The sequence below is a fragment of the Mustela nigripes genome, chromosome 9, assembly GCF_022355385.1.
Source record: "Mustela nigripes isolate SB6536 chromosome 9, MUSNIG.SB6536, whole genome shotgun sequence".
In the NCBI taxonomy this organism is placed as follows: Eukaryota; Metazoa; Chordata; class Mammalia; order Carnivora; family Mustelidae; genus Mustela; species Mustela nigripes.
Genome location: NC_081565.1, coordinates 2,522,982 through 2,543,637, shown reverse-complemented (window position 1 = coordinate 2,543,637; position 20,656 = coordinate 2,522,982). Strand labels below are relative to the sequence as shown.

At 67.0% G+C, this 20,656-nt stretch overlaps 1 protein-coding gene across 7 annotated transcripts in view; it reads left to right on the top strand.

Annotated features, from left to right (window-relative positions):
* Positions 1 to 20,656, top strand: part of RXRA (retinoid X receptor alpha) — a 76,361-nt gene that overhangs the window by 34,095 nt on the left and 21,610 nt on the right. For 3 of the 7 annotated variants that reach the window (XM_059410363.1, XM_059410364.1, XM_059410360.1), the window contains exon 2: positions 17,179 to 17,444. In XM_059410363.1, coding sequence (XP_059266346.1) covers positions 17,179 to 17,444 — 266 coding nt within the window. Of the gene's footprint in view, positions 1 to 516; positions 611 to 3,452; positions 3,549 to 7,853; positions 7,955 to 16,639; positions 16,706 to 17,178; positions 17,445 to 20,656 lie in introns of those variants that run through there. The other 4 variants (XM_059410365.1, XM_059410359.1, XM_059410361.1 and 1 more) reach the window with 4 other exon arrangements.

Genomic DNA, 20,656 nt, shown 5'->3' with positions numbered 1-20,656 from the left:
GCCCTCTGTGGCCACAGGCCCCCCCCCCCCGAGAGAGGGAGGTGGGCTAGCTTCGGTGGGAGTGGGGGACGCAGACCCCTGGGTGAACTTGAGGTTCCCCGAGTTCATGGTTATTGGTCTTCAGCAGCCTCAGGGCTCGCAGGGCGGCTCCACCCCCATCACCCCCGGGCTCACGGGGGTCCCCGGTGGGGGCGCTGCTCGGGCGGAGCTGGTGGGGGGCCCGTGCCCGGACCCGGGAGGGTGGCAGAGGCCAGCTTGTCTCCACGCCGGCCCCCGCCCCTGCCAGTGCGGGCGCGAGCACCCCTGCCCGCCCCTCGGCCGGCTCGCCGCCCCCCTCGCTGCCGCGGTGCAGGGCGAGGAAGGAAGCCGAGGTGGGGGCGGTGTGTGTGTTCACTCCTCGCGGGGCTCTGGGCGCGCTGGCCGGGGAGGGGCGGCCGGGCCGGCGGCGGGGGGCCGCAGGGGCCCCGGGCTGGGTGCCGGGGCGGGGCGGCCGCGGGCGGAGGGGACGGAAGGCCTCCCGCGCCCCCTGGGCCTCCGGGCCGCCATCTTGGACGTGGCCGGAGCAGCCGCGCGGGCCAGAGGCAGGGGACTGACTTGCAAGGGACAGTAGGTCTGTGGGACTGGGGGGTGTGGGGGGAGCGGAGGGGCCTCTCCGGTCCACAGGGAAGCCGAGGCTGGGAGGGGGCATCCCTGCGGCTCGGGGCGGGGTGGGGGGGAGGCCCCGATGGGTGGGGGTTCCCGGTTTCCGTGCTGCGAACGCTCTGGCCACGGCCAGCGTCCAGCTACTGATGATGTTGTTCAGGGCCGATCGCCAAGGGGTTGGTTCGTGTGAGCCAGCCTGCCGGCAGCTGCAGCAGCCCCTGGGTGGTACCTGCCCCGTGTCCCCCATCCCCCCCGCGGGGCACGCCCTTCTGTTCCCCGTTCTGCTTCGCGCCTGCCGCCAGGTGCTTGAGCTTGTCTGGATGGGACTGTTGGCGAGACCCCCAGGGGCCCGGAGGCACCTGGCCATGCCCCGGGCCAGCCCCGTGCTGGTGAACTCTAGGAGCCTGTGGCCGACATGGAGGTGGCTGGTGGGCATATGTGCCAGGGCCGGGGGCGCTCTGGCCTCCCCGGGCGTCAGCACACAGGTGGGCCGTGGTGGGGACCAGTGTCCAGGCTGCCCTACCTGAGGCCACCGGTCTGCGGGGCTTGCTCCTTGTCCTACAGAGGCAGGCATAGATCTGTGTGGCCTCCGGGGGGTGGCTCTGCTGTCCTAGACCCCTGTGGTGCGGAGGGCAAGCCCGGGGTGGCACTGGGCACCTTTTCCTCCCCGGCTGCCCCAAACGGCAAGAGTTAGCTTTCCGGGGAGAAGATGCTGTGGAAAAGTGAGCTGACCCCGTGGGATGGGGGCCTGGAGTCAGACAGGGGCTGTGCCCGGCCCTGGGGGTGCAAGCCGGTGACCCGCCAGGCCACAGGCGGCTGAGGAGGAGCTGGGGGCCCCACTGGACACAAGCCACGGCAGAGCTGGCGGAAAGCCTCACATGGGCCGGGCTGCCGTGCCTGCTGCCGCCGTGCCTGTCCATCGGGTGAGCTTACCCAGGTGCGGCCCCGGCCCTGAGCCAGACGGGCCGGCGCTGGGAGGCTGGAGAGGAGTGAGTGAGGGATTGTGGCCAACACGGAGGAGAGCAGCGGCAGCCTGGCCCGTCTGGCCGAGGCCTTGCTGCAGTCAGGGCGCCGCAGAGGTGGTTCCTGTCAGCACGAAGACAACCTGTGCGTAGAGCATAGAACCCAAACCAAACGAAAACATAGGCCGTGCCATCTCTCACCCTGGAGCTGGGAGTCCTGGGCCTCTCCACTCCGCAGTGTGACTCCTGGGCCCTTCCCTCATGATCCCGGAACCCCAGATTGGGCAGCCATTCGTGGGGTGCAGAGGGGGCTGAGACGTGACATGGGTCCCTGGTGACAGGATGGAGGTGGGGGATGTGACCGGCCGTGGGGATGTGAGCACCAGGAGGGCCTGCCACCGAGGAGGGCAAGAATCAGGAACCCAGTGGCCCCCGGGAGCGTGGACCTGCGCAGGCAGAGGGCCGGGCTGCCAGTCCCACAGCGGGCTGGTTTTCAGGAGGAGGGCGACATGGGCGGATGACGGGACAGGTGTGGGGCGCACTGGAGTGGCCTGGGGGCAGGGGCTGTCTGGCCTGTGCGCGAGGACGGTGGCTCATCTGTGAGTCCTGCGGAGGGCTTCTGGATGGCGTAGGCCTGTGTGGTCCTCCAACCCTGGCCACATCTCCGTCTCGGTGGCCCGTCCCCAGTGCCAGTGCTAGGCCCGGGGGTGAGGGTGGGGGTGGGGGTGCGGGCAGGGCTGGGGGGACGTGCTGCTCAGAGTCTCCCGCATGATCTCGGCCCCGGCATTCTGGGCAGTGCAGCCCAGCGTGGGTAGACCTGGTCGGACCTCGGCTCCTTGTCCGGCAGGGGCAGTGGGGTTGAAGGGTGCGTGCTGTGGTTCCTGTGCTCCCCCACTCCCACCGCCCGCCGGGGGCCATTGGCTGATGGGCCACAAAAGGCATTCTGTGCTGTAGAAGAATGACCCGTTGTGTGGCTGAAGAGAGGTTGGGGGCCTGTGAAAGCTTCCCTCCTGCTTCCCGAAGACCCTCTCCCCTCCGAGGCTGAGTCCCTGCGGGCGGCAGAGGGGGCCCGTCCTGGCCTGCGCAGGCCCTGCTTCTCTGGCTGTGCAGCGCCTTGTGGTCCCTCCACCCCGGCCTCCCTCTGTCTGTCCTGTCCCAGACTCTTGGCCTCTGGGCCTGCACCTTTGCTGCGCCGTCCTCCCGCGGGACCCTTGCCTTCCAGGGCTCCATGCCGCGTCTGCTGCTGGGGACGAGGGAGGACACAGCATCGCAGGCCAGGCTGGAACAAGTTCTGTGCGTCTGGATGCAGGAGCCCTTGCTGGAGGCCGTGCGGGCTGACAGCTTGGGGGGGCTGGCAGCACGGGGGTGCCCTGCCTGCCCTATCTTCACAGCAGCGAGCACTGGGGCAGGGGGCTGGCCGGTGGGGGCAGGTTGAACTCCGGTCTGCCGGTGCTGTTCCTCTGTCGCAGGCTCTGGCGGGCGGCGTGCCCATCTGCTGCACCAGCTGCGGCCTGGGCTGCTGCGTCTCCAATTGAGGAAACAAGGCTGGGGTCCCTGTCCTTTTCCCAGAAGTGCTGGTTTCAGCCAGTGGGAGCTGCCTGTGGTCACAGGTGTCTGGGTGAGGGCGGTGGGCTGGGCAGGCCCTGGGAAAGGGGAACTCGCCCGCCGGGCTGATGCGAGCGTCACTCGCTCCGGACGCCGGCAGCTGCCTCGTGGCGACGCTGGTCCTCCCGTGCCTCCTCTCCCTCCCGGCCCCCTGCCGCCCCTGTACCGCCGCCCTGCATCGTCGGAGGCCGTGGGACCCCGAGCCAGAGGGCCGGGGGCTGATGGGGCCTCCCCCTTGGTGGGACCTGTCACCCACACTCACCATGAGGCTGCACCTCCTGGCCTCTCTCTCAGGAGGGGGCCTGGCCTGGCGGCCTGGGGACCACCGGTGGCTGGCAGGTGAGGCCGGGACTCGCAGGCCTGGGGGCAGCCTGGCCTGTGTGCGTGGGCGCTGGATTCTGGGGCGCGGTGGGAAGGGCGGCCAGCTCTGGGGAGGGCTTCTCGGGGTCTGGCTCACTCCCTGTTCTCACTGGGAGACTAGGGGGGGACCCGTGGAACAAGTCTGACTGGAGGGGTCCGTGGACAGGGAGGAGGCTGGCAGGGGGTGGGGGTGCCGGCTCTGGCGAGAGGCGAAAGGCGACAGTAACCCCTCGTGATAATGGGGGGCGTGCCCCTGCCTGTCCCGGCTCTTGGCCCTAGAACAGGAGCAGGGGTGCCTGTGTGCTCTGCTCTTGCCTGCGCTGGGGCCGGTGCAGGTGGTTGACTTGCCTTCGTAAATGTCCCTGGTGGGACACGGTCTTCTGTGCCTGGGTTCAGGGGAAACCAAGGCCCAGGTGTGCAGCAGGGAAGGGGCTCAAGCAGACCTGGCTGGCTGGGGGCCGCGAGCTCAGACCACCAGGCCCTTGAAAGTTGTCTGGCAGTTGCTGGACATTGAACTCTTACTGTCTCAGGTTCCTGCATGCGTCTTCTGTGTCAGGAGCCGTGGCTTGGCCTGGCCTGTGCCGTGTGGATGTGCAGGGAACTCCGGGGTCTTGGCCCTGGAACGTGCAGCTGGGTGCCGCAGTGTCCTGACGGGTGGCTGCCTGCCCTTCTCAAGCCTTTCCCACACTCTGTGGTGTCTGGAACCGAGGGACGGGCCCGGGGCACGCTCGTCGTGCACCCTCATCCTGGGGCCGGCTCTGGCCTGCTGGTGACCCAGAGCTGCACCTGCGTCTGCCCTCTGAGCCGGGCCATCCTAGCCAAGTGACTGTGAAGGGCTGCTCGGGGTCGCCCTGTCCTCCTACAGCAAAGAACCTTCTGGCATGTGTCTTGGAATGAGGGGCTCGGTCTTTCCGGCTTTGGAGGTGTTGGCGGGGTTTGGGACTCCTGTCCCTCAGACAGCTCTTCCTTGGGGGTGAGAATGGTGTGTGTGTGTCTTGTCTGCCTCCAGGCTTGACCCCGAACGGACCCCTTCATTTCTTGGCTCTGGCTTCCATATCTGTAAAACGGACCCAGGTAGAGAATTTTCTAGGGCTGTTTACCTTTTGTCGCGACGGACGTTTAAAATCATATAGTGACTTTTACACAGAACCTGTCCCGAGCCGTGGGGCCCTGCCTGGGCTCCTGAACAGAGGCTGGGGCACCGGTTCCTGCAGCTGGGCGGCCCGCGGTGCGTGTGTGTGCGGGGTGTGAGGGGGGGTCATCATGGGCACTGGGGTGGGGCCAGGCTCTCTGAGCGTCCTGCAGGCCACGCTTCCCTATGGACGGCGTGGGCCTGTGGCTCTGGCCACCTGCCTGGAGCGTGGACCCGGCTGCTGGGCGTTGGTCTCATGTTTCAGCTTCTCCCACGGTCCCCTGCTTGTCACCACTTGGTCCCACGTCTCGCTTGTTCCGATTCTTCGTTCCTGGGAAGCCTCCCCCCCGCCCCCCGAGTGGTGTGTCAGCCCCGCGCGCTGTGTTGGCCCAGTGGGCTCTGAGCAGCGACGGCTCCTGGGAGTCAAATGCACAAAGCTTGTAGCCTCTGGCGTCTGTGGCCGCTGTTTGAGCACATCAGGGTTTTCTCCATGTTTCTGGGGTCTTTCTGCACCTGGACCTGTGGTCTTCTGGCATCTGAGTAGAAGGGGTTGTGTCAGGGGCCTCTGGTAGAGGAAGGTCGTTCCAGGTGACACAGCTGGGTGCTCTTGGGGCCAGGTGCTGAGGGGTCCCCAGGCAGCTGGCAAACTGTGTTCGTTGGGCGGCGGGGGGCTCCAGGCCCTTTGCCCACTTGGCCGGGGCAGCTGCTCCGTGGACTGTTGGGTTTTGGGAACTGGGGTGGGTGTGAAGTCTCAGAGGCATGTTTCTGGGCCCCTGCTTCTCTCTCTGATGCCGAGAGGGTGTCCCCACTCTCTCTGAGTGGAGTGAGAGATGGACGCTGTGCTGTGCCGGGCTGGCCTCCTCCCGGCCTCTGCGCTCGGCCTTGCCTGCTGGGGCTGGACCACACCGAGCTCCAGCCACCCAGGGCAGGGGTCCGGTCCCCTGGGCTTCTCAGCATGGCCCTGCCACTGGGCACGCACGTTGGTCCCGACTGGTCCTGGGGTGGCTGGTCCCCAGCCCTGTTGCCCTCCGCACACTCCGGGCGTTCAGGACTGCCCGTTGTTTGTAGTTCACTGAGCTGTTCGCAGATAGCCCCAAGGACAGTAGCAGACAGTGGAAGCGAACTTTCCCCAGGTCCCCTCCCCCACGTTGACTCTGCGGCTTGTTTGTGAGACTCGAGACAGGTGGACGCTGGTGAGCTAGAGGGCCCGGGAGGGGGCTTGGGGGCAGGAGGTGCGAGGGTAGAAGCCCTGGCCTCACTCAGCCAGTGTGGCAGAGGCAGGAGTACTGGGGCCCCAGAGGGCCTCAGGCCTCCACGATGGGCCAGGGGCTTTGGAGTTTGGGGGTGTATGACGGGGAGCCATGGCCGGTGCTGGCAGTGACCGTGGGCTGTGGCCAGTGCTGCTGAGGGCTCAGCAGGAGGGATGGCTGCGGACTGGGCGTGCGGAGGCGGTGCTTGCCAGTCTGCAGCAGACCTGAGCTTGGCTGCTTGCCACTGTCCTCTGTACCGGGGGGCTGCTGAGCACTTGTGGGGGGCACTGTGGGGTGGACGGAGGTCGTGATCACCCGGAGCCCAGGGAGAGGCTCTCCTGAGCCTTCTGTCCCTCCGTCCGTCTGCCCCCTGTTCTGCTGGAGACGCGGTGGGCTGGGTGCAAGCGTGGGTGCTCCTGGGGCCTGTTCTGGGCTCCGGGGGCAGGGACCGCTGGAGTCGGATGCCGCCTGTCTCCCTCTGTGGCCACACCCAACCCCCAGGGGCGTTAGCGGTCTGCATCCTGGTGACATGGTTTGATGTTTGTGAGGACAGAGCCGAACGAAGTTCTAGTTCTAGGCTCCGCCAGGCCTGGCCCCGTGCTAGCACGGCTCCCTGGGCTCTGTCTCCCCTCTCCTTGCCCAGGCTGGCAGCGCAGGGGAGGAAGTCGAGGGCGGACGCTGGCACACGGCAGGGCCCCAGTGGGTGGCTGGGTGAGCAGTTGGCTCTGTGCAGGGGATCCAGCGCAGCCCGTGGGCATCACAGCCAGGGACGCGGCAGTGAGGGGCTCACACATCAGGCCCCCCAGAGGGGGCACCGCGAGGCGGTTTCTCGCCTCGAGAGGGAAGGAGCTGGCAGGGCTTTCAGGCGGGGCAGGGCAGGGGTGTGCCCAGGCAGCTCTGGGTGGGGGGGCCCAGTGGGTAGGGATGGGGGCTGGGCGGCCGCGCCACGCAGGGGAGCACCCACAGAGGCCCCCGCCCCGTGGAGGGGAGGCGCCCCTGCAGCCGCTGACCCGGGGAAGCCCCGCTCTGGCAGGCAGACGTCCTGTTCTCGGTCTGTCTCACCGGTGAGGCCCTGTCTCCTGGCTGCACCACTCTGCCTGCTGCCCCGTGCACAGCTGGGCCCAGCCTAGGGCTCCCAGCTGAGTCAGTACAGCGTGGGTGAGCCTCTGCCCAGGGGACGATGCTGTGTGGCCAGGGTTCACGGCACGTGGTGATGGGGGGCCTGGGAAGCCCTCCGGGAAGCCCTTTGGAATGGAGCAGACTATTGTCCAGGGACTCCTGGGTTGGTCTGGTCCTGCCCGCTGCGTGGCCCCAGGCAGCCACGTCCTGGGGGCTTCGAGCATTCGTGCCACGTCCGGGAAAGGGGGGTGCTCTGTGGGCAGAGGGGGCTTGGGGTTGCCCCTGGGTGAGACCCATGCACGCTGCGCCCAGAGTTTTACCCGGAGCATCCCCTTTCCTTAACCATCCCAGAAGTCCCGGACTTGGCACCCACCTGCCCAGAGGCCCCGCCCCCCACCGGGGCTGGGTGTCGTGTGGCAGGCTAGGCCCAGGGCGTCGGGGCCAGCGTGTCTCAGAAGCCAGCGGGGATGCGAATGAAAAGTAGAAAACCGGCTGGAGTGGGCAGAGAGCACAGGCGTCCGCGACAGAGCAGGGCCCGGGCCAGCCGCCATGGAGCCAGCGGCCGTGGAGCCAGCCGCCGTGGAGCCAGCCGCGGAGCACAGCTCACACTGAATCGATACCGTCTCTTCTCCTGCTGAAGAGAAGGGCTCAAGCAGCCCCGGCTCGGGGCCCCTCCCGCCTCCAGGTGCCAGGCTGCAGGCGGGCTCTCACCAGGAATTCCCCCTTCCCACGCACCTTCCTCCGCGGCTGCCGTCTGGGCCGCTCCCCGCCGGGCCTGGGGCCAGCGGAGGGGACAGCCCGGAGGGGAGGCCACGGCATGCAGGAGCCCCTGCCTGGCCCCGGAGAGCTGAGCGTGCTTCCCGCTCCCGCCACTCCGTCCCCCGGTGAGCCTGGCTGCCGGCCCCCGGGTTCTGTGGCACCTGCAGCTAGGTGTCTGGCCACGCCCTGGCCACGGGGCGTCTGTGTGGGGGTGGGGGGCCCCGTCTGGCTCTTGCTCAGGCTTGGGAGGAGGCTCAGCCCCCCGAGCCCTCTTCCTGCCTGTGGAGGAGTCCCCAGAGCTCCTGGGACGGCGCCGGCTGGGTGTGCTCTGGAGGCCCCGCCTCGGCTCCGCGAGAGCCAGTGGGGCGTCTCTCCAGGGAGCCTTGGAGCCCCCGTGGTGCCAGGGGGCAGGCTCGCGGGTATGGGGAGCTCCGTCTGACCGTGGCCGGTGTGGTGGCCTCACTGCAGGTTGGTCGTGGCTGCCGGCTCCTCTGTGCACTGTCACCCCCTTTCTGCCCCAGTGCCTCCCCCCACGCCCCTGGCTCCCGCAGGCCCAGGGACGTCCGCTGCGGCTGCTGCTTGGCCTCTCTGGCAGGTGGCCCGTGGTAGGCCACCGAGTGCGAGGTGTGGCCCAGCTGTCGGACAGCCGCGTGGGGCAGTCTGCCTGTGGTGCCCAGGGACACGGGTGCCCCGGCCAGCCTGCCGAGGGCTCTCTGGCCACAGGGCTGGGAACTAGCAGCTCTCTGGGCAGGGGACGCAGCGTTGTTTGGGGCCCGAGCCGGGTCCTGGCAATCACTGCACTCTCCTGACGCCCTCCTCGGTGTGGGCTGGGCCGTCCTCACCTCGGGGTTCCTGGGACGGGTGCGTAGCCCCATCAGTGAGGCCACCTGAAGCCTTGTTGCCCTGCCCCCACACCGTCATCTCTGGGGTAGAAGGATGTGCCTGTCTTTTGTAAAATCAGATGCCTTGGAGCTCTCCTAAAAGGACTGGTCTCAAGATGGGGCGGGGGCCCTAGTGGGCGACTGTGTGGCTGGAACTCTGGGGCCAGCATCCTTTGAGGTTTCTGCCTGTGGGTTGGATGGAGAAATAGTGCCCCCCAAACAGGAACCCAGCTCAGCGCTCGGGATAGGACTCGCCTGTCCCACAGCCGCTGACCCGACACCACCAGTCCTGACCACTGCCTGTCCACAGTCCTAGGCCTCTGGGGCCAGTCTGCCTGCTGGGGGCCCACCCTGCTTGTGGTCACGTAACTTCTCCTGGAAAAGCCGGCCCTGCCGGGAGCTCTGGAAGGCCCTGTTGTTGCAGGGGAGAGGGAGAGGTGGGGAGTTGGCACTTCCTGAGCCTGTGTTTGGGGGCGTCTGTGTGCTGTGCAGGTCAGAACCAGGAGGGAGGTGTCCGTACTCTAGGCCATGTCCCCCGTTCCCCTGAAGCCGTGAGCAGCCTCTGGGATCTTCTCTCTGCAGCACCCAGGGGCCCAGGGTGGTGTGGTGAGGATGGGGTGGGCCAAGGCAGGGCTCGGGGGGGGAGTCCGCCCCACACCCCAGGTGCCGGGCCGAGGTGTGCCGTGCACCCCCACTCTGCTCCTCTCCTTGTGTGGGTCTGAGCTGCGAAGACTTAGGGGCCACGTGCCGCTCTGAGACTCCCATTCGTTCTCCTGCCGTGATGGTCCGAGCAGGGCTCCCCCAGGCTGGGCGCACAGCTCAGCCCCCAGGGTACCCCAGAGAGTGCCCACCGCAGGCCTCGCTGAGTGCTGCCAGCCCAGCAGGCGAAAGCAGCGCCGGCTGCAGGAGTCAGGGGAAAGGGTGCAGATGCCTTTGGTTGACTCTGGCTGTGCCTGCGGTAGGGGCTGTGGCCACGAGGACCAGGGACGCAAAGTGCGACCTCCAGCAGCGACGCCGGCCCTCGTGCCCCCAGGCTTCAGTGCTGCTGCTCCTCAGCTCTTTCTGGAGCACCTTCCAGGCCCAGGGGCTGGCTGGCTGGCTGTTCCAAGAGGACCCTCTCCTGGGCACCCACTTCTCCTGTGCTCCCTGCTCCCCCCCAGTGGCTGCACGTGCACCTGCTGCCGCTGGGCCTGACTGCAGGGCCTCCCCGGACAGTCGGCCACGTCAACCCTCTTCTTCCACTGCCCCCACCAGTCCTGGCCTGCGGGGGACGGCCAGCCCGACCCCAAGATGCCGTCCCTTTCACTACTTGTGGCAAGTCCCGTTTAGCCTCAGGCACTCTGAGCATGCGACCGTCGTGTGTGTGGTGTGGCAGGGCGAGGGTTTGCCCAGGGAATGGGTGATGGTGATGGTGCTGGTGGTGATGGTGATGGCGATGATTGTGACGGCGACTGTGACGGTGATTGATGGTGATTGATGGTGATTGTGACGGTGCTGCTGGTGATGATGGTGACAATGGTGACAACTGGGGGTGATGTGGGGGTGACGGCAGGGGTGGTGATGGTGGTCATGGCGATGGTGACGGTGACAGTGGTGGTACTGGTGACAGGACAGATGTATTTGTCGTTAAGTGCTCGCCAGATATCAGCACCGATGTCCTGCCGTGAGCTTTATTACAGAGAGTGGTTTCCCCATTAGGTCCTTTGGGCCTCGACGGGGCCCGTGCCCATGAGGGGCATGGCAGGGGCTGTTTCCTCGGGCCGGGGGGTTTGAAGGCGGTCAGCACTGAGAGCTCTAGGTTGCTGTCTCCTGGCTCCAGATCTTGTGTTACCAGTCCTGCGCTCACACCCTGGGGGGCTGTGGGGGGCCGTGGGGAAGGGGCCTGATGGGGCTCCGTAGATTCGGGCTACCAGTGCCATCCCCCCCCGTCTCTTCCCCTGGGGGGCGGCAGGTGTCTGACCAGCCATGCTTGGGGCTGGGTACCTTCCTGTGTCGGGGCCCAGGCCCCTTGGCCTTCACCTGGTAACTCCTCCCTCCGTCCTGTTTCCTGTTTCCTGTGCTCCCGCTCTGAGCCAGGCCCTGACCCCATCATGGGGGGCCAGGGTGGCTCCAGGGGCAGTGGGACAAGGGCGGGCAGGGGGCTGAGCTGTGAGTTCCACTGGGGAGAGCCCAGCTGCGTGGCTGCTTCTGGGGTGTGGGACTGGAGCCGAGCCCCTGCTGTCCCCGATATGGGTGGGGATCAGTGACCACACGAGTGGGTCTGGCATTTCCAAGTCCTTGAGGTCTCCTGCACAGTAGGTTCCCAGGGGCCCTGAGCTCCCAGAGGCGGTGCGCAGATCAGAGTCCAGGGGCCTGAGCTGGCCCAGCGCACCTGGGGTCCCTGAGACATGAACGCTTGGGGTCCCCAGGAAGCCTCAGCCCTTCCTGAGTTTTGGGGGGAGGCTCTGCCTGCTAGGTCCACCGTCTCTGGTCACTTGAGCTCCCCACAAGGCCTTGGGGCTGGGGGTGTCATGGTGTCTGTCCTTTATCTAGCAGAATGTCCTGTCTGTCCCCGGGTCTTTAGTGTCCCCCTGCCTGACCGCCCTTTGCTCCCGGGCCCCTGGCCGCCCTGTGCGTCGCAGAGGGCTGGGTGGGGCGGCGCCGTGAAGCCGTACTTCAGAGAAGCCAGCTGGTGGTCTCCAGGGGACCTGTGGGGGGTGAAGTCTCTGTCGGGCGCCCAGGAACCAAAAACCCTTGGAGCCGCTCGCGGTGCGCAGGTGTGGGCAGGGGAGGAGCGCGTGTCTTGGCTCGCGGTGCCCCTCCTCTCCCTCTCGGGTCCGCGATCTGGGTGGATCTGGTCCACCGTGGGCTCCGTGTAGAGCTGGGCAGGTCCCGAGTCCTGGCCACCGTGGGCCCGTGGGCTTGCTGAGCCTGCCAGAGGGTGGGCCTCCGAGGCGGCTTGTGCGCTCCCCCTACACACACCCTGCTCTGAGGCCTCTGGTGCTTGGGGCAGGGCAGGGGTAGCCCCGGGCTTCTCTCGACCCCTTGGGAAGGCCCAGCTGACCTGTGTCCTCCTCAGCAGGGGCTGGGGTTTGGGGCTGGCACCACTGGTTTGGGACAGGGCAGGGGGACCCCAGAGGAGCTGAAATCTCAGCCCCAGCCCCCTGAGCCATCAGCTGACACTGCGCGGGGCGGCCATCGGGGTGCTGTGCTCCGTGGGCTGGGAGGTGGCGGGAACCCTGCGTCTCAGCCCACCGTTTGCAGGCTGGAGAGTGGCCACCACGCTAGCCTCTTGCCATGGGTAGGTTCAGTGTGCAGGAGGGGAGACAGGCTACGCGGTGCTGGGTCCATGCGCCCCGGGGGCAGGCAGGAGTCTGCGCCTGCAGGGCCGGCCCAGCCCCAGCTCCCGAAAGCCCCTCACCCTGCAGGGCCGGTCGAAGCTTCCTTCCACCTCCTCTGTCTGTTCCAGCCACCCTCAGCTTCCCCCAAACCCAGACGCTCGCCGTGGTCCCCACCGCAGTCCCTGCCAGGCAGCCACTTCTCCCTCCCCCGGCGGCGGCAGGGGAAGCAGTCCTTCCGGAAGGTGGGGGCTGAAGGTGGGTGTCCCGGGAAGCTCCTGAGGCCTGCCAGCGCCTCTACGTGGGGTTTCGGTTCGGGGCGGGGTGCGGGTCCCCAGGCGGGGACACAGAATTGCAGAGCCTGGGGGAGCTTGTGCTCAGAACCCAGTCTTGTTTGTCCCGGGGTCTTCTGTGCCCCTCTTCCTCCTGGGCACCTGCTCTCCTGCCCCCTTGCGGTCCTTCTGGCCCCCCTCGAAGCCTCTGGCCTGTGCCCGCCCACGGGACCCCTCCTCACGCTCCTGCCGTCGCACCTCCTGTCGCCCGCACCTCTGAGTCCCCGCCTGGCCCCATGTCCTTTACTCCGCCGGACACGCGGCCCCGGCCCGTGGCCTGCCGGGACTCCGCCCCAGTCGGTTCTGCAAAGTAGGGCCTTGGAGGAGCCCTGAGCTGTCCCGGAGGGGGCGGCGTCCCGGGGTGCACCCCAACCCCACCGCACTGGGGCTGGCTGGCATTTCCTGCCACATGCCCCTGTCTACCCTGTGGGGAGCAGAAAGGCGTTGGTGGGGTTTCCCAGCTCCCTGCTGTGGGGTGGCTCCAAAACCCCGTTCTGGAGGGAGCACATGGAGCTTAGGGATTTTGGAGGGTGGTGGAGAGAGTCCCTCTGTCAAAGGGGCCTTAGGGGCCATCTGCTGGGCCATTCCTGAGCGGTGGATGTGGTTTCTGCTTGCATGTGGCTCTGATGGGGAGCTCACCACCCCAAGAAGCAGTCCCTGCCGTTGTCCATTACCAGGAGCACTTTATTTATTTTATTTATTTTTTTTTAATTTAAATTTTTTTTAAAAGATTTTATTTATTTATTTGACAGAGAGAATCACAAGTAGGCAGAGAGGCAGACAGAGAGAGAGGGAAGCAGGCTCCCTGCTGAGCAGAGAGCCCGATGCGGGGCTCGATCCCAGGACCCTGAGATCATGACCTGAGCCGAAGGCAGCGGCTTAACCCACTGAGCCACCCAGGCGCCCCCAGGAGCGCTTTCTTGACTTGAAGCTTTACCAAATACAACTCCTCACCCTCGGGCTCTGGGGACGCAGGGAGGTCCTGGGGCTCAGACCCCAGCGCGTCCCGTCTCTGCCCCGTGGCTGATGCCGGCCTCCGGGTGTTAGCATTTTAGAAGCAATTCTGTGGCCTGAGTGCTTTTTGTGCCAAAAGAGAGTTCTGCCTGCCACTTCTTCCATGTAGCCTTCCTGGACTGAATCTGGCAGCCTTTCCAGGTCTCTTCACCCATGTTGCGGCTGCTGCGCCTCCCCTGTTTGGACAGGGACTGTCCTTCCTGGAGGTCCTTGTGAGCTCCCAGGCCATGGCCTCCTTCCCCAGTCTCACTGATTGCTTGTAGTCCCCAAGGGGTGGGTGCATACGTGTGTACGCGTACATATGTGCGTGTGTGTGCATATGTGTGTGCGTACGTGTGCACACATGTGCATCCGTGTGTGTGCATACATGCGCGCGTGTGTGCGCGTGCATGCATGCGCAGTGTAAGGGGTGTGGGGTGCGGAGGGTGTGAGGTTTGGGGTTCGGGTTTTGCCCCTCCCTTGCAAGTCCCTCTGCATCCCTGGGGCAGGGAGCCTGCGTCCGGGGTCCTGCAGCCCCGCCGAGCAGGGGTCAGTTAAGCGTGTGGTGACCAGCCAGTGGCAAAGCCGGAGCAGGTTCAAAGTATGACTTTTAAAGAACAAGGCCTGAGCACTCCTCTGCTCCTCGGTGGGGGGGGGGCGGGTAAGGGGCTTGGCCGCGAGGAGCCTTGCACGCGTGTGGAGGGGGGCGGGCCGGGCCTCTGCAGGCGGAGGATGTGTGGGCTTTTTTTGCCTTTTCTTTGTAACGTTCCCTTCCTGGCCAGAGTGTCTCTCTCCAGAAGACTCCAGAAAACACGCCCAGCCCATTGTCACCCAGGCTCCGGCAAAGTGTCTGCTGCGGATGCTCTGTGTAAACAGGAAACACCCAAAGCCAGGGAGGGGGGGGGGGGGGCGGGGGACAGCAGGGGCCCAGAGGGGGCACGTGTTGCAGGGGGGCGGCAGGGGTCTGGAAGGGGCATGCACTGGTGGTGGCTGGGGACAGCAGGGGTCCGGAGGGGGCATGCACTGAGGGGGGCCGGTATAGCCACCACACTCAGCCACCCCAGAAGCTCACACTGGGGCAGTTGTTGGACACTTGGGCCTGTGCCGTCCAGCCGGGGCGGGGTGGGGCGGCACAGAAGCTGGCGGTGGGTGCTCCTTCCCCTGGTGGCTACCCCCCTCCTGGTTCTCAGACTTGGGCTAGGGGCAGGCAGTGCCTTGCGGGGCTGGGGGCTTGGGTGCAGCCTGGCAGCCGGCCTCTCCTCCCTTCCCTCCTTCCTTCCGGCCAAGCTTTCTCCTGCCTCTCCCTCCCCTTCCTGGGGGGAGCAGCAAACCAGCAGCAGCTCAGGGCCCCGCAGGGTGGGCGGTGGGCGGATGGGGCCCTGCAGTTGGGAGCTGTGGCAGCAGTGGATGCTCCTCCCAGCGACCGTGGCTACTGGCTGCACCCCTGCACCCCGCCCCTTGAGGCGAGCGGCCCCTGAGAAGCCCTGCGGTGTCCTGGTCTGATTCAGGCCCCCCCGGGCCCCCGGAGCACCTGGGCAGGGGTGGAGTCTAGGAGTGGCTGCTGGGCTTGGCCCTGGCATCCTGGTCTCCTTCCCGCTTCTAGGAAGAGAGGTGCGTGGGGGTGCAGAGACGCCCTTCTGGGCCTGGGAGCCCCGGGTGCCCTGGCTGCCTGGCGGGGTCTCCGTGCTCTCCTGTGGAGCTGGCCGCTGATGCTGTTTCGCAGAGGCCGTCTTGTCCCCTTCGCATCCACGGTGAAGTCAGAGAGGCGCCCGTCCGACGGCGTGGAGGGGGCAGCCCTGGTCCAGGCCGTGGCTGGCTTCTGCAACACGGGTGTGTGCAGACAGGGAAGCCCGGGCTTGGCAGGGGTGAAGCCGGCACTGGGCCCTCATCCGGGGCTGGCTGCGGGCTGGGGAGGCACCCACAGTGGGTCCCTGCTTGCCTGGTGCGGGGCAGCTGCGGATTTCTGCACTCCTGCCTTCGGGCGAGTCTCATGCCAGCGGTCTGTGCCTCAGTCTCTGTGTCTGTCTCGGGTGGGCGGACAGGGCCGCAGGAGCCCCGTGGTTCAGGGACCAGCGGCGCGGCCTGGGTCCGGTGTGTGTAGTGTAGACACCTCTCCCAGCCCGTCCTCTGTCGTCAGCCCCGCTGCTCCCCCTGGGCTTTCTGGGGAAGTTATGACCCTCGAGGCACACGTGTTTCGGGCGCTTTGAGACCCACAGGGCAGATCGGCGGTGCCCACCCCCACCCTTGCTGACAGGCGCTGCCAGCCCCCAGTCCGCTGGGATTCCAGGTTTCATTCTCAAGTTCACTGAAGTGGGCGATCTCCGATTTTGTGAGTGAGGCGTTTCCACTGGTTCGGCTGAGGCTGCTGTCAGTGGAGTCAGGGCGCCGGGGGCTTGCCCACCCCCAGCTGGACCGTGGAATTCTGGGCCGGCTTCGGCGCCGCCGGTCCCACGGAATGGGGAGGAGGGGAAGTGTCCTGCGGGCCCGGGGCTGAGAGGCAGAAACGGGTAAATGCTCACAGGGGCTGGGCCTCTGGTGGGGCGGCACGTCTCTGCGGGACCACCCCATCTTTCGGGCTGGCCACCCCCAGCATCTCCGGGGACAGGGTCGCACGGCCCTGGGTAAGGGTTTTGGCCAGAGTCACGTGTGCTGCATCTCAACTGGGCCGCTTGGTCGTGGTGTCCCGCCGCATGAGGGGGTCTGTCCCCCAAGACTCAGGGGGGCCGTTGGAACACAGCCGCCCCGAGGTTCAGGGAGGCAAGTGGTACCCGGAGCCTTGAGGGGCGCAGCCGGGTTGGGCCCTCTGACCTGGGGTGTTGTGGGCGAGGCCCGTTTGCAGGTGGGAAGGCTGAGGCCGGAGGAGGGGCCCCAGGGCGTTCTGCGGGTGGAGGCGGCCTCGGGCTCCCCGGCTCTGCTGCTGTGCTGGTGCGTGCTGCCTGCCCGCGGGCAGTGGATTCGCCGCCTGAGCCTTCCTCCGGGGGAGCCTTCTTCCTGCAGAGCCTGCGGGGCGGGGGGGGGGGGGGGGGGGGCCTCTTCAGCTCTCTCGTTGGGGCTTTGAAATCCCTGAGATGAAAGCATGTGTGGGAGGTCCCAGCCTCTCCCCGCAGCCTCTGGGCTGGCACACACCCCGGCCTGTCCACGAGGCCCCCACGGAAGCAGGCCCGGGCACATCGGAAGCGGGCGTCTCTCCGGGGCCTCGCGGGTTGAGGGCCCGTGGCCGTGGGGGCGTCTGGGTGGGCGTGGGCAGGGTGGTGTGTGGGGGCCACAGAACTCGGAGCGGGCGTCAGCCTCCTGGCGGCAGATGTGCTGTGCCCTGGGCAGCTGTGGGAACTCGGGGCCTCAGCTGTGTGTCTGTAAGCGGGGCCGGACGCATCCTCACCACGTGGCTCTCAGGCCCGGGCATGGGGTCCACCTTGTGGACATGGTGGGCACTCGGGGAGCAGCAGCCTCGTGCCTCTTACTGTCACGGCTCACCTTTAGTTCTTCCCCTTGGGTGCACGGGCAGAGGGGCCGGCAGCTCATGGTGAGCAGACGTTCCAGGTGGACAGGCGGCTGTCTGGCCTCCTGGCCTGGATGGGCATCAGGGAGCCACCGCTGGCAGCCGTCCCCTGCTCAGCCTGCGCTGTCTGCTCTGGCCCAGCCTGCACCCCGCGGCCGGGGCTGGTGGGTGTCGGGGGGCAGCTCCTTGCGCTCTGGCCTCCTGTTGGCAGGAATCTGCAGCATGAACTGTTAAGCTTGTTGTGGGGTTAGACTCACCATGGGGGCGCCGGGGCCTGGCCGGGCAGTGTGCATTCCTGACCACCCTCTTCGGGTTTTTGTCTTACAGACTTCTCCACCCAGGTGAACTCCTCGTCCCTCAGCTCGCCGACGGGCCGAGGCTCCATGGCTGCCCCCTCGCTGCACCCCTCCCTGGGCCCGGGCATCGGTTCCTCTCTTGGCTCCCCGGGACAGCTGCACTCGCCCATCAGCACCCTGAGCTCCCCCATCAACGGCATGGGCCCGCCCTTCTCCGTCATCAGCTCCCCCATGGGCCCCCACTCCATGTCAGTGCCCACCACGCCTGCCCTGGGCTTCGGCACAGGCAGCCCCCAGGTAAGTGCAGAGGTGGGACCTTCCTGTGGACCCTGGGGGCGCGCTGTCACTCCTGCCCTTTGCCGCTGGGAAGCAGAGCCTCAGAGAGGAGGCTCCCACCTGAGTTTGAGGCCGGCTCTGGCTGACTCCCCAGCCCTGGACTCTCAGAGGTCATCAGCCAAGTTCGCTGCAGCTGGCTGTCTGCACCAGTGGGCCCCTGCTGTCGGCGGGCTCCCTGCTCCCGGGGCGCGGCTCTGCAGGTGGGGGCTCTGTGTGTGTCGGGTTGAACCCGCCTCCCTGGAGCCTCTGCCCCTTCTTGGCCCTTCGCTGCTGAGCCTCTGCTCAGCCCACGCCTGGGGCTTCATCACCCCTGGGCCCCGATCCCAGGGCAGAGACGCGCAGGCTCCGTGCAGATGCTCCCCCCTCGGACCAGGCCCTGGGCTCCTCCGCTGGGCTTGTGGTCCTTCCCACAGTCATGTGTTTGGAACTGTCTGGCGTTTGGGATCGTCCATGAATCAGGAATCAGCTGGTGCTTGGCAGGGCCTGGCTCACTTTGGTTCTTGCGATGCGGATCCTGGAGGCCCGGCCCACTCTGTGCCGGGTGCCTCTTGTCCAAACCCCTGCAGACCTGTCCTGAGCTCTTCTGGAGGTCCTTGCATTGTGAAGGGGCCCCGGGGCCCAGTCGGGTCTCCCCTCTCCCAGCTCCGTGTACTTCCCGGTGGATTTCTGCTGGGTGAATGGGAGACCTGCCTGAGTCCTAGCCGGCTCTTCCTCTCTCTGCGGACGAGCAGTCCTCGCTGCAGTAGGGTGGCTCCATTCCCGGTCCGAGTCCAAGTGCACGCGCCACCCTTCTTGCCCCAGTGGGTGAAGGCCCCCGTGGTGGGGGGGTCTCTAAACCATCTCCACGGAGCCTCAGGACGGCCTGCTGGGAGACACTTGAAGTGCAGGCGTCCTTGCCCAGAGCCTTACATCTAATTGTGCCCGCCGCGTCCCATGGGCTCCCAAACCCCCTACTGCCACGCCGCCTGCAGGGCAGCCCTCCTTGGCCCTGGCGTGGGAGGCCTGGGGCATCCCTGAGCTGAGCCAGCCCGCTGCCTGTCCGGCTTGTTCTCTAGGGCTGGCCTTGGTGCAGGATCTTGCTGGCTTTTCCAGAGCGATCTTGGTGGCCCTTGGTGGCCGAGGGAAGGGGGCAGAATAGCTAGGGCCGCTGTCATGTCAGCTGGGCCCCAGAGCAGGCAGGAGGCCTGAGGTGCTGCATGCAGGAGGCTCGGCTGCCTTCCTGGGCCTGGCCAGGTCACCCCACCCCACTCTTGCTGGCTGCACAGCGCCTTGCGGGGAGTGAGAGGGCACAGGGAGTTGGAGCCCGCACTAGCCCCTTGGGGACCATGATGGAGGCAGGCACCTGCCGACCCTCAGCCCCACGGGGGTCCTTGCTGGCCTCAGGCCTGCCACCAGTCCCAGACACCCCGAGTTGCACAGCAGGAGCCTGGTGGTGGCGGTGGCGCCCTTCAGACCTTGGGGGCACCTGCCCCTCGCTGCCGGTCACCTGTCTGGAGGCAGGGGCTGCGCGGTGCTAGGGAGCGAGGGGGTTTCGGGACCGCATCTGTCCCGTTCTGTTATTCTCTGCGCTCACCTAGGTTCCTGGCACTTAGCAGGTGCTGGCTGAACCCGGGTTGTGTGTGGAAAGGGGCTCCGGGCCCCATGAAGCTGACACGGAGTCAGGGCAAGAATCGGGCCCGGGGCAGGGCAGGAGGCAAACCCGTGTCCCAGATGCTCATTACTGTCCTGGGATCGGCCGTCTGTCTGTGTGTCTGTCCGTTGGGTGGGCCACAAGGAGTTTGCCACAGTCTGCACACCCCTTCCCCCCACGGTGCTTGGCCTCTCTGGCTGCCCTTCCCGGGTGGGCCTCTGTCTCCCCTGAACCCTGCCGCCAGCCCCACGCCCCCGCAGCTCCTTCCTGGAGTGAGCACAGCTTCTGAGTTTCAGCAGCTTGTCTCGGAGACCTGGGGTTCCCCATATTCATGGGTGTGTGGGTGGAGTTCAAAGGGGGGCATGCCCCACCCCCTCCCCAAACCACAACCGCGAAGTCATGGTTGCCAGAATAGGGAGGTTCTCTGCTGTTGTTGGGGGAGGCCCGGCGCTCAGCCGAGGGCTGCCTGCTCGAGCCCACGGCTCTGAGGGAGGGGGCAGTCAACACCCGAGTCCACCCCACTTGGCCCGCCGTGTGAGCTGGGCCGAGTGCCCAAACGGCCCCGCATCTCTTCCTGGTCTGGGGGCTCCATCAGCGCCAAGCCCAGGAGTGTCCCCCGCTTGTCCCAGAGCCTGCCCGCCGCACCTGGCCCTCCGTGGGCAGCCCCGCGACCAGGCGTCTCCAGCCCAGTGAAGCTTCCCCGGTGCGGGATCCTCTTGGGCCAGCGGGGCGGCCAGTGCTGGGGGGTTCTGTGGCTGGGAGGCTCTGGGACGGGGCAACCAGCTGAGGTGGGTCGTGCTGCTGGGTTTGCCCCTGCCTTGCTGGCAGCGTGAGGCCTGTGAGGCCGAAGACCTTCTCCATGTGTGGCGGGCCTGAGCCTTCCACCCCGGTTCTGGCTGTGGGTGATGGCCTCCCCCGCGGGTTGGTGAGGGGGGCCTGCCGTGGGCTCCGGAGGAAGGGCGTGGTGGGTGCGGAAGAGAGGAGCCTCGTGAGGCAGCAGGAGACCCTGGTGGGGCACGGAGGAGGCAGGTGGTGATTTTAGTAAGTCCTGGAGGCTCCGGTGGGAACTGAAATAGATGCCAAGGGTCTGAAAGGGGAAACGAGACGGGCCCACCCTGGCCACAGCACGCGGCCGTCGGGCTCCAGCGTGGGGCTGCTGGCGCCGTGGGTCTCCCCAGAGGTGGGGTGGGGTGGGCCACAGGAGGGGAGCAGCCCCTCGTAGGTGGGGCGCCCGCAAGGTAGAACGAGCCCCGGGAATCGGTTTGTCCTCTGTCCGGGAGCTGTGAACCCACCCAAGGCCCATCAGCTTGGAGCTGGGCAGGGGAGCAGCATGGAGAGGGGGCCCGACCCCAACATCCTTGCCCTGGTGGCTCTGTGGGGACCACGTACGAGTTGAGGCAAAGAAACGAAGTGGGTGGCTTGTGTTGAGTGGGTCTGCGGCCCGGCCTCGTCTCCGCGCGCAGGGTCTCCTGGGACGACTACTTTGCTCGCGGGAGGCCTAGGCCCGGGAGGGCAGGGGTGCCCCGGCACGTGGTCGGGGGCC